The sequence below is a fragment of the Cuculus canorus genome, chromosome 1, assembly GCF_017976375.1.
Source record: "Cuculus canorus isolate bCucCan1 chromosome 1, bCucCan1.pri, whole genome shotgun sequence".
Taxonomy (NCBI): Eukaryota; Metazoa; Chordata; class Aves; order Cuculiformes; family Cuculidae; genus Cuculus; species Cuculus canorus.
In genome coordinates this window covers 162,827,133-162,839,765 of record NC_071401.1, presented here as the reverse complement: position 1 = coordinate 162,839,765, position 12,633 = coordinate 162,827,133, and the positions used below count along the sequence as shown (strand labels likewise).

At 38.2% G+C, this 12,633-nt stretch overlaps 1 protein-coding gene across 11 annotated transcripts in view; it reads left to right on the top strand.

Annotated features, from left to right (window-relative positions):
* Positions 1–11,639, top strand: part of PPP1R12A (protein phosphatase 1 regulatory subunit 12A) — a 119,605-nt gene extending 107,966 nt beyond the window's left edge. For 4 of the 11 annotated variants that reach the window (XM_054056533.1, XM_054056483.1, XM_054056478.1 and 1 more), the window contains 3 exons: positions 2,770–2,820; positions 4,503–4,662; positions 9,230–11,639. In XM_054056533.1, coding sequence (XP_053912508.1) covers positions 2,770–2,820; positions 4,503–4,637 — 186 coding nt within the window. In that variant the 3' untranslated portion in view covers positions 4,638–4,662; positions 9,230–11,639. Of the gene's footprint in view, positions 1–1,109; positions 1,141–2,769; positions 2,821–4,502; positions 4,663–9,229 lie in introns of those variants that run through there. The other 7 variants (XM_054056497.1, XM_054056520.1, XM_054056505.1 and 4 more) reach the window with 7 other exon arrangements.
* The last annotated feature ends 994 nt before the right edge of the window (positions 11,640–12,633 follow it).

Below are 12,633 nucleotides of genomic sequence, written 5' to 3'. Positions count from 1 at the left end.
TGGATAAGGATTCAGAAATGTAGGTACATTTAAGCAGTTTTCCCCAAATTTAGAATTCATCATCTGGGAATTTGAGTTGTGGAGAGGTATACTTTGGGGAGTTACTGAATCTATGAATATATGTAGGTATATACATCTGATTTTAATTTATAATCATTCTATAACTCTGAGGTCAATTTTTCACCTGTGCATATCCCTGTACCTCAATCTTGCTGCATCAAGACTGTGGTTCCTAGTTGCTATGATAAATACAAATGAGCTATTGTATTTTATAAGCTGAGAGATTAGCATAGGGTTTCTTTCATTTTGAGTTTTACAAGCGTACTTTGGCGTACCTTATAGAGTTGTTGAAGGTATATCACAAAGTTTTAGACTGCATAAATTGCAAACCTATTCTTTGAGTCCAGGGACTAATCAAATAATCCTGGCAAATATTCCCAGTGAAACTGCATTTGTTATTTTGTTGGCATTCCTCAAGCTAGTTCCTAAAAGAATATTTCAGGAAAATGAGAGGCATAGCTTCATCTAATCAGAACAATATGTTTTTACAATAAATCTTCTGTCTAGGCTGGTCCATTTAAGTGTTTCATAAATATAATGTGAAGTATAGGAAGCTAATGAAATAAGGATTTTATTTAATTGGCTTTTATTGCTGAATAGATGTTCTTAGACAAGGTCAACATGCTCATTAAGCAAATGCTCAGAAGGACTAGGGATTTTTAACTCTGAAATTCTGAGGTTTTTTTGATTGTTCATCTCTTGGTAATCACAGGAATTGTCAAATATTGTTTAGTATAAGAGCACTGATATTAGATGTTACTCTACAAAGCTGGTACGTAACTGATACAATTCTCAGTAACATTAAGATAGTGTGGGGTTTTTTTTTTAATGACTTGCTTAACTGCAGTTAGTTCACTGGTACTTCCTATGCCCATTACTGTCAGTCAGTGTCATTAGTTTTAACTCCAAGGAGTTAAGTAGATTAACTGTTAACAACTGCAGTAATGTATTACTTTGATAAACCTTTAAAGTTGTTTGCTAAAATGGGAAAATGTTGGGGTATAACTGCACCATGATTAAACTAAATTCAAATGATTTATATCTGAAAGGTGACCGGCAAGAGTCAGTATCTACTGGGCGGTATGATCTAACCAAAGTTTTACACACCTCAGTCAATGCTGCTTGCTGTTTGCATAACACCGTTGTATGCAGATGCATATGTCCACTTCGCAATAATCTGTTGCTTTTGCCTTTCACACTTTGGAAAAATCTGAATGTAGAGTACTGATAACCGCAGCTGCTTTTAAATGAGACACACTGCATTGTTTGACACAGTAAAGCAAGCAATCAGGCTGTAAACCCCTGAAGTCTATTGCATCAGCTGTTCATCTGTCAGATGTGTTGAAAATTAAATTTAAACAAAATAAAGTTTAAACAAAATCATGTCATTTAGAAATATGGCAGTTTAGTACTGCAGCGTAGTAGAGAAAACCCTAAGATTACTTTCAGTAAGCTAGCTTGGGTGCTATAACTAGTGTAATCAAGGCAACTTCTATGCAAAGGATAATTTCTCCTGCTTCTCAGGTAAAAAAGAAAGAAAAACAGAAGAAAAACTGCAGAAGAAATGCAGAAAACATTTGGGAAGCATTTGCTGAAGAAATAAGCTACATAAGGTGGTCTTATGTAGCTAGATTTCTTTGCTACTCAGCTGAACACCTTTAATGTAAATTTGGGAGTATCTGTCTACGCTATGTTGCGGTTTATAGTGTGGACAGATCCTACTGAGCTGAGACAGGTGGTTCAGCTGCGCTTGCTTGATACTGGAAGCTTAGGCTTCTGGACTTATTTCTTTTAATATTCCTGTTTGCTTCTGACCATTTTCTGCATTTCTCATGTATTAAGCTATTACAGAAGGCTAGCTCATATGAAAAAATCAATCCAAACAAATCATAGAATGGTTTCGATTGGAAGAGACTATGAAGGTCATCTAATCCAAGCCCCCTGCAGTGAGCAGGGACATCTTCAACCAGATCAGGTTGCTCAGAGCTCCATCCAACCTGACCTTGAATGTCTCCAGGGGTGGGGCATCTACTACCTCTCTGGGCAACCTGTTCCAGTGTTTGATCACCCTCGGTGAAAAGAATTTCTTCCTAATATTTAGTCTAAACCTCTCCTCTTTTAGTGTAAAAACATTACCCCTTGTCCTGTTGCTACAGGCCCTGCTAAAAAGTTTTTCCTCGTCTTTCTTATAAGCCTCCTTTAAGTATGGAAAGGCTTCAATAAGGTCTACTCGGAGCCTTCTCCAAGCTGAACAACCCCAGCTGTCTCAGCCTCTCTTCACAGGGGAGATGTTCCAGGCCTTTGATCATTCTGGTGGCCCTCCTCTGGACCTGCTCCAACAGGTCCATGTCTTTCCTATGCTGAGGGCTCCAGAGCTGGAAGCAGTATTCCAGGTGTGGTCTCACCAGAGCAGAGTAGAGGGGCAGAATCACCTCCCTCGACCTGCAGGCTGTGAGCTGTCTAAATTTGTGTAAAGGAAAGGGTATGTTTTGTAGGTCTTGAAGTAAATTTCTTTATCTCTTCCTCCTCAGATGCTAAAATTCCATGTTGATAGAATTTCTCTGTATCACTGCCATCACCAGTTTCCTGTCCACACTATGCTTTTGGTTGTATGATCTTTGAAACTTGAAGTATTTCACTGTTACCACGGTATTTACAAGCAGTCATTTTTAAAAATTGTTCAGTGTTAACACATATCTTTTGATTTAGGAAAGAAGAGCTCTAGAAAGAAGGATATCTGAAATGGAAGAGGAACTGAAAGTAAGTAAACTATTCCATGTTAAACTATTAATAACAAAGTGCATTACCATGTAAGTGCAACATGTAGTCTGGCAGTGTTACCAGTCTGTATAATGTCATTTGAAAATAACTAAATTATAGCTATTAAATCTCTCATGTCATATAGCTTATAGCAAAGCTGTTAAGTCTTCTGCTTAGAACTTCTAAGAGAGCACCAAGGCTTATGCTTCTGTAATATATTGGCTAACAAGAAACAATCAGAGACGGTTGGAGTGAAGCGTTTCTTGATCTAATGAAGATGGAGTTGCAGTCTGATTTTGATGTGATACCTTGTATTTTATTAATAATGGTATTTATTAATAATGTGTATTTATTAATAATGGTAGCGTATAGTTCCATAGCTATTTCATCATTAAATGTTGCTTCATTCTTTACCTCAGACTTTTCAGATATCAGACAGCATGCTACCAATATCGAAAGAAAAACTTACATTTGTATAGAGTGAATAATAATCCAGGTTTAGTTAACAAAAAGCAGTGGATAGATTTCAGACATTGACAAATAAGTGCCATTTACCAAAAGGACTGATTTCTTCTTTTTTCAGCTATGTGTAAACTGAGTCACAGAAGGAAAATAAATTTTTAATACATTTCTGGGGTTTTTTTGTAACCATTTGTGGTTCTCATTTTGTGGTTTATTGATGTTAAGTCCCCTGACATGATTAAGAAGCGTGAGAAATCTGGCAGGGCTGTTTTGTGTTATGTCCTTGGATATAATATTGGACTGATAGAATTAAAGTATGACTGGAAAACTAGTGGAACATGATGAAATAGAAATAATTTTGCTCTCCAAAATTTTAAGACATATGACTGTTTTGACATTTTATATTTGTCATTGATTAATAAAATGTTTCCTTTCAAGCTCATTTTTGAGCTCCCTCTGGTGCTTGGAAATGGCACTATCTTCTCAATACTTTTCATTAAAAGACATGCATGAAGTTTTGTTGAAATAATTGAAGCTGACAGGGAGGTGCAGACAGAAGGCAACCACAATGCCTCCAGTTCACTTGGATTCAGGCCAAGATAGTTTGCTGTAAGGGAAGACACAATGTGGTTCCTTGACGGGTCTTAGAAACAAAATATGTAGAAAGCAGTCTATGGTATGAGAAAATAGTTGTGCTTAAGCGTGGAAGATAGGATGTGAGCTTCTATCATCAGCCTGTAAATTCCTGCTAGGGAAGTCTGGGCTTCCAAGAAAAACAGAGAATGCAAATATATTTTTTTTCAAAAGCCTGCTTTCAATAAGCAGTATGTGAAAGTGTTGAATTAAACATTAAATACTCTTCCTATCATTTGTTGCACTGCTGTGTAAAAGTACATGTTAAATGTGTCATTATTTGCAGATTCTGAATAGGAGATTAGTTTGTGCAATTAGGACATTAAGTAAAGAATTCCAGGAATAGCTGTCATTGTTAACGTATCCTGAACTGTTTTGGAAAGCTGTGACTAATCACTGCTGGTTCTTAGATTGCTTTTCAAGAATGTGCCACTTGTTTGATACTTTCCTTTCACAGCTACTTACCTACTTTAAACAGAACTGTCTCCTCCAAGTTTTATTTCAATTCTGCTCATCTCTACTTCTTTTAAACATAATGCACATGGTTTATTTTCTCATTTTCACTCCTATTTCTTTGATTCCTGCAGAACCTGCAACAAATAAAGCAGATTCAGTCTTTGAGACACATAAATGAGCGACTGGTGACTGAGAATAGGGCCTTGACCCGAGTGGTTGCCAAGCTGTCAGGGTCCTATAGGCAACTGCGTTCTGTGGACTTGTAATCTGCCTTCTCCTTTGTGTAGCCAGGCAGGTGCTGACATTCAGTTTGTGCTTGGGTAGAATTTTATTATTAACACTTGTGTGTCAGAAACTGACTTACTGCTGCTCGGTTGTGGAAGTGTGGCTAAAGCATGGTGTTCAGTGTACCAACTACAGGTGTCGCAAATGTGTTGATATGGTGTGGATTGTCCTTAATAGCACTGAAGCTTGTCCTGCCTTACTGGAAGATAAATTGGCGATTATCCAGAAGATCTTTGACGTGTTAAAACCTTGGCAACAATTGAAAGGATTTGAGTTGGCACTAGGATACACTGAAGTCACTCCCTTGTTTTGACATTTGAGTAAATGCTAGGATAGATAGATCTGCCTCTAGTTGTCTAATAAATTGAAATTAAGAATTGAGGTTTCTTACTGCAGTATGATTGCAATGCATAGAATTGATGCAACTTTAGTCGTAACTAAAGAATGTGTGAGAAGTGGTTTCAGTACTGTGCATGCCTGCGTTAGCAACTTTCTTTCTTACATTTATGGTTTTTAGTGTTTAGACAGGACCAATGTCTTTCCTTTCAAAAATGTATCAGAGTTTCAAGTTGATTAGTATTTTCACATGTTAACTTCCCATGTGGTTCTGGCCAATCTACAATTTTTATCTAGACAGCTTAAAATATCTGGTTTTAGCACTGAGTTAAGGTTTTTTATTTATCTTTCTATATATGTAGGCATTCCAGTTGTGGATGCGAATCCTATCATGCAAGGACTGTGCAAACACATAGAGAAAAAAAGCTTGCCTAGTGTGTCAGATTGGTTCTTACTTACTAAGTCATCTGGTTCAGTCCCCTTCTCTTTAAAATATGAACTGGCTTGAGTTTCATCTTGGAAAAAATACACCAGTTTGTTGGTTTTAGTGTTATTGCAGGGCTGTTACAGAAACCCAGTGAAGATCCGAAACTTGTACAAGGAACAAAATGTGGTTTCATTCCACACCAAATGTATGCCTTTCTTCCTCCTCTTATGTAGCAGCTGCATAGGGTGGAAGTTTCAGCGAGCTGTTAAGATCTGTAGAAAAATTCCTTCTGCAGAGTGACTTTTGCTAATCTGCTTCCCCTCGCCTACCCCTTTCCCACTTAGAAGCAAGGCAGTAAGTGTACATTTTTTCATTCTGCTCACAGAATCTAGTCTCAGGTTTTCCCCAGTAAGAGGCATGAAATAAAGGGAGGATTTATCCTCTGGCTTTGTGTCTTCCTGGAGCTAGTCTAACAATAGGATGTGGATAGAAAGGTTGTTCCTGGTCCAGGCCCTGCATTCCTGGGTGTTAACCCTTGCTGAGCGAGTCAAGTCATCTCACTGACCTAGCTGAAAACAAATCCCTGTATTCACTATATTACTTGATCCATCTCACCCCACTGTTATTAAGTGACTAAACTAACACACAGAAAGAAGCAGGAGCATACTGCTGCATGCGAACGGAGAGCTGTCACTTTAGGGCAGCCCATCTTAAATGAGCTTCAGTTAACAATGTGGTTTTTCAACACAGCTGAGCTAATCTAATGACTGCTTTCCATAGCCACGGGTCCATACCATCTTTTTTTGCTAGCGCTGGCATTCTTTTAAGCATGGTAAGCCAGTTCAGGGTGTTAAGCCACAGAAAACTATTCAGTATTCCTGATTGTAGGGGGAGTTTTCAGCTGCAGATCACTGTGGAACTTGCAGAGCTGGGCTAGCAAAAGAAGAGCAATGGCAACACAGAAGGGAGGCTTGACATCATGATGCTAGTTGAACCGTGACCCTGTACCTGATTAATCTGAACATGTACCTTAACAGTTCATGAGCTTTTCATAACCTTACAAAGCTGTTCTATCTGTAAAAACTGTTAAGTCCTCCAGCAAACACAGACATTATTATTACTGTGCAGATCTGAGTTGGCTCCACATATGTCAGGTGATAATGAATAATTATTTGCTCAGCTACCGCACTGCAAAGTTACTAGCTAGTCCTTTAATACAGATAGGCAAAACAGTGCATTTGTAATCTTATTCAGAATGTCCTCACAGGGAGATACTTTGCTGTTTTAGTGAGAAGCAAATTGGAATTGGAAGTAACTAGGTATGTAACTGTAATTTGATCAACTTTCCTGCAGTTTTATTTTCCTGCATCTGCACATTAAAGGTGTCTGGCGTCACCTCATGAAAAGTTTGACTACCATAGGAATGTGCTGCTCCATGAAAATTATATCCATGTCTTTGGCTCAGTTTAAAGCATGTGGGGATTAGTATAGATGAGAAATGTAAATATTTTGGGTTACTTGAATTTAGTCTTCCTGATCAATCTCCTCTTATTCATAACTGCTTTTATCTTCTATCAGTCTTCCCCTGTTCTTTATCAGACTCATAACAAAAGAGAAAATGCTTTCTTAATACCTAGTCTGCTTATTAGTTTAATCAGGATTAAAATCCATCTACAGATATTTGCAGACTTATAATGATACTGGATTATGTTAAAGCTCTAAATTTGAACATCTGCTTTTTTGTTAAAATAGTTCACTGGAAAATATACCCCACTCTGGGTCTACCTGAATGTAATTAACCGTTATTGGCTGCAGTTCCCTAGACAATGAGTGGACATAGGACCGTGATGTTCCCAGAGTTACTTTGCGGTTTTATTGAAGGCGTACACAACAACACTTGCTGAGATACACAATTATCGAGAACCACATCAGACTCCCTTGCTTCCTTGTGCATGGCAAGGTGAAGGCTGTTGTGGTTTCACCCAGCATCTTTCACATGAAGTGTGTGACAGCACAAAGAGGAGGAAGGAAAGGTGTTAGTTGCTTTGTTTGCAGACAGTTGTCATGGAACAAGTCTGGGTATGTCACAGTATCACAGGTGCTTGCACAAATGCACAGCACACATACCCGTTATCTGGGTGTGACCCCTAGCACATGTATCTTGGACAACAGAGTTGTTTGTAACAGCTTAGAAAACTTAACACAGATTATACTTGAAAACTCCCAAATTATTACTTGCATTGCCCGATTTTAAACACCTTGATGTGTTTTTTGAAAGCAATTGGCATTTTACAACACTTTCTATTCAGAGCACAGCTCTCACTTTGAATATAATGGAAGGTTCCTTCTGACTCTGTGAAGAGCTCTGTTTAGGTGGCTTGCCTTCAGGTCCACCTTGGAGCAGAGCTAGGATCCAGGTCAGCAGTAGGAGTTTCACTTACTGTATCTGTGGAAACCACCTTTTTTCCCCTTATGATCTCCTGTTGTCTTCATTTCACATATTCTGCTATGGGCAGGTAAATAAACTAGAGATCTTATAACCTCAGTCATATTCAGCACACCATCATGTTTCACTCTGTGAGAGGGTCTGCTGTTTGGTGAACTGAGTGTGGACGGGAATCCTTCCGAGGAAGTGGGTAAACAAAGCCTCTATTGTAATGCTTGGTTAATTAACCCTGCGTTTTCAAACTTCTCAGTTCTTTCTGTTCCATTCTGATTTTCGGAATGTAATGGGACTGAAAGTATAATTCTGCTTGAAAAAAAAATGAAAACAAAACTAGTGGCAAGGACATTTCATCATGAAAAAATTATGTAGCATTTGTTATACAGGTTACTTTGTTACACCTGGACTTAGACCTCTAGCATGCACTTGCACCTGAGGTTACTGAATAACTGCTCTGCAGAAATAGGCTGTTACCTCCTGTGTAAACCTGCTGCAAGAAACCATACACGTAATTTAGCCATGAGTATTGTAAGTGGTTTGTTATCAGTGTGTGAATGTAGATATGGAGAACTGCTGAGATAAATTCTGGTTTCTTTGTTATGTTCTCTCAGTACAAACCCCTGTGCACTGACTTGTCCACCTCTCCTGTCTGATCCTGTCCAATTCTCACCTCACTTGGCTTCTGCCTTCCAACTTTCGTGCTTGTGTGTCACCCATGTCCTGTGGCAACCTTAACTTGCCATCTCCTAACAGTATGCCTGACTGAGTATGCAGCCTGGTGTTTCAGTCATCTCTTTCAGTGATCTGATCTTGCGTGAACCAAGCTATTCAGGGATATGATCTCCAATTACAGGATACGTGCTTCAACATAAGCTTGGAAGTGGTTGGAAGATTAATGCTCTGAGCTAACAAGCTGAATCACACTACCCGATCAGGGTGAAATCATCCAAGAGCACAGTGGTAGATGTGCTTAGCCACAGCATGTTTTCTTGAAAATGTGCAAGTGCGGAACAGACAAGCCTCTTTAAATTGTTGGTGATTAACATTTTTTTGTTTTGCACTGAAATTTGAAGCATTTAATTGCTTTCCTCACGCTACCGTAAATGCTTTTGTTAGAGGCTTGTCATCTGCACTACACTACCAAGATATTGTGCATCTAATGCAAGCAAATGAAAACTCCTAATCTGTAACTCTTAACTGTGTCATGCTGAAAGGTGAGATTTTTCTGAATTGCTGATATGAAAGGGCAAGAACTACCAAGGTGCTTAAGCTGAATACGTATTTTTATCCTCAGTGCTTGTCTAGTCTTGCTGCTTTTTTACTTGGGAGTATAATAGCAAATAACCGTCCTGTTTCATTTTTCATAGATGCTACCAGACCTGAAGGCAGACAACCAGAGGCTAAAAGATGAAAATGGGGCCTTGATCAGAGTTATAAGCAAACTTTCCAAATAAAGGGTTTCTACAGCAGCAAATAACGGTATTGCACATCACTAGTAACTCCAGTGGACCATAGTATGGCAGTCACTGGAAGTGTGGGAAGATCCCTTGGAGACTGTCATTTTCAGATATCCTGCCAAATGCCCTCTTACCTGTGTGTTTTTTTGTATCGAGATCATTGTTTCTGTTAAAATGCAGCTGCTGAGAAGATAAAATGACTGAGAAATCTTGTTTACAGCTACAGCATAATAAGGAAAGTGTTCAAGGCCAGATACGCCTCAGATATTTAACCAGTAAGCCTTAGTTGTACATAAACACTTTTACATCATCAAAAGCTTTCAGCTCTCACAGAAGACAGTTACTCAGTAATGTTTTTGTTGTGCCACAATTCCCAGTTTTTTTCTATACTCAGTTTTCCTTTAAATCTTAAGTTTGAATTTTTTTTCCCTTCTAATTATTCATGTACCAGATTTTCTTGTACAGTGTTTTCACAGCTTTACCATTTGCAGAGACCACACACCCTTTTAAATTACATATTTGTTTAGCTACCTAGAGTTGTATTGTCCAGCCACCTGGAACAGAGATGTTTGGTGGAACACTTGCTTTCACTGTTCGTGCAATATGCATTTTATTTCCTATACAAAATGCTTTAAAAGTCAGTTGAAACTAGAAATATTTTGAGAGTCCTGTTTTCTGCCTTTATTGGTCACTTTAAAAAAAAAAAAAAAGGAGTTTGTAGTGAAAGATGTTAGATCCTGTAATCGTCACATTCATTTTGAGCAGGTACTGAGTGATGCTGTATATATAAATGTGTACTGGTTTGATTTTTCAGACCACCACGTGGCATGCTTGAATATATTTCCCTATTGCAAATGTCTGTTAATGCAAATTAGGCTACTCCAGAATAGTGTGTTTAACAAAGTTCATTAATTTTTATGGTATAAAGAATTTAGGCATTGTACATTGTATGGAGCCCTATCTTTACAAAAGGTCTAAACTATATAAAATACCTTATTATCTTTTCCTCCCATTTTTTTTTTCATTTGATAGTGTTCACCATAATAAAAAATCGCATAAATATAACCGCTTCACTACATTTCACATACCTGTATTTATCTTGAGTGCTGTCCAAAACTGTTGTGCTAGCCAAAGTAATGTACTAAATCATTTGAAAAACATAACCCATTACACTCACATTAATGTTTATATGCACTGTTGTTGCCATGTGAGAAGGCATCCAATTTGATAACACCATCATGTCAGACCATTTTATACATTTCAGAGGCCTTTAAAAACAAAAAAAAAGTACTTAAGTGAAGACGGCTTTTGTTAGCAACAGCTTTTATATTTTCATTAAACCATTCAGAATACGACATCTTATTGGCACATAAGTTTATTGCCTAAAACCACTGAACGGATCAGCCATTAAAACAAATTGTACATTGTAAAGCTGGTAGTAGCTATTGTATTATTGATTATATTGTATACTATATTAAATGTGAATTTGTACCCCTTCATTTAAAAAGGTCATTGTGTTCTACTGCCTACTTCGGGGGCGGGGGGTAGTTTTACGGGGGTGGGATATGTTTTGGTAAGGAAGACATGATGTCCTCTCTGTTGATTGGTTTTTTGAAGATGTAAGGTTATGCTCTTACTACCAAGCTCAGGATTCTTGATTTTAAAGGTACACAGATAGTTTGAGATATCTTATTGTAATTGATCTGTATGAGAGGTGGGTCTGAACCGTAGGGACTTCCATTGTCTGACGCTAACGTAAAATAAAGAATTGAATGGCTGCAACGTATTGAGTTCTGTTACAAGACAGTTAGGCATATTCTGGATTATATTTGGTAAAGTTTGGGTGCCTGTGAATGATTAAATACGTGTTTCTAATATTTTAGTGTTTTATATTTAGGTTATTTATTCTTTATATCTAAAAAATGAATGGCTACTGTGCTATATTGATTTTATTGGTAGTACCGAGCAGACCTTGTATCTGCATGAAACTAGTTGCAAAACCCACTATTTTGGAAAAAAAAAATGTATTTTGACATATACAAATAAAATGAATACAAACTATTTTAAATGTGTGAAAGTTTTACTGAGAAGACATTGAAATTTGTTATGAATTTAAACCATGTTATAAGTTTGCTATTTAAATTCTTTCGTGGGCATTTTTCATTCATCGCGTTACTTGGATGCAAAGTTCAAGTACATTGCAAAGATTGTAATCAAATTGTGATTTATTTGCACATCATTGTACATGCACATCTGTAAATGCAACAGTAAAAATGCCATATTTATGCAATCTGTAACAACTTGGACAAATGTTTATATATTTTACATAAACCTGTCTGTGTGCAGAATCTGAGAACCATTTTTTACGTGATATTCACCGAATTTCACAAAGCTAAATTTGGGTCACCATCATATTGTACTGATCATGTTGCAGATCCAGAAACACATCCCCAGAAAACCCACGTATCACAGAGAGAAAATGGGTAGGAGAGGTTTGTTCCTTGGTTCAGGAGACAGTTTGCATACAGTTATTGCTGGCTGCCGACTCTGGCAAGCTTCCTTAAGCAACTCATGGCTTAAATGGTAATTCCAAACAGCAACTTAGGTTTCCAGGGAACTTGTCCCAGTGCAGAAAAGGATCTTTATGTTCTGGGATTAATATAAAATGCACATGGAGGCATGGAAGTAGTTGGCGCTGGAGAGCCAGGAGTGAAAGGGCATGCCCAGAGCTAGCGCAAGCCCTGAAGCCATCACCCAGAGGGGAGGAGTGGCTGCAGGTGGGAAGGCAGCTTGGGCAGCAGAGCGCAGGGAGGGTGGGAGCAGCAAGGCTGTACAAGGACTGCCTGACTTCATGGTTCCAAACAGTAGCAGTTACCTGGAAGACAAGACTTGGGAGCTGGAACTTGATATTTTCCCACCCCTTCTCCCTCACCACGAACAATTCCTCTGGACCTCCCTGGTTCCTACTGCATACGGCTTTCAAACTTCTGCTATTTTCTTGCCAGATTCCAAAAAGAACAGTTATAATTAGCGCTCTGTAGGTTGCTGCATTCATTTCCTCAGCAACAAGCGTAAGACATGAGTCCCAGTCATTCTCTGCTTTAGAATTCTCTTCCATGCTAGACTTTGGTTTGTGCTCAGATGGACATTAAACCAATGGGTGTTTATCTCACCTGTTCCATATTCCTGGCCACTGTTCATTTGGTAGTCTTTTAGGAGCAAATGTGTTGCCATAGAACAAGTGTATTCTCATTTCTTTTTTACAAAGAGCAGCAATTTATTTAGAAGAGAAAAATGCCATATGCTTGAAGTGC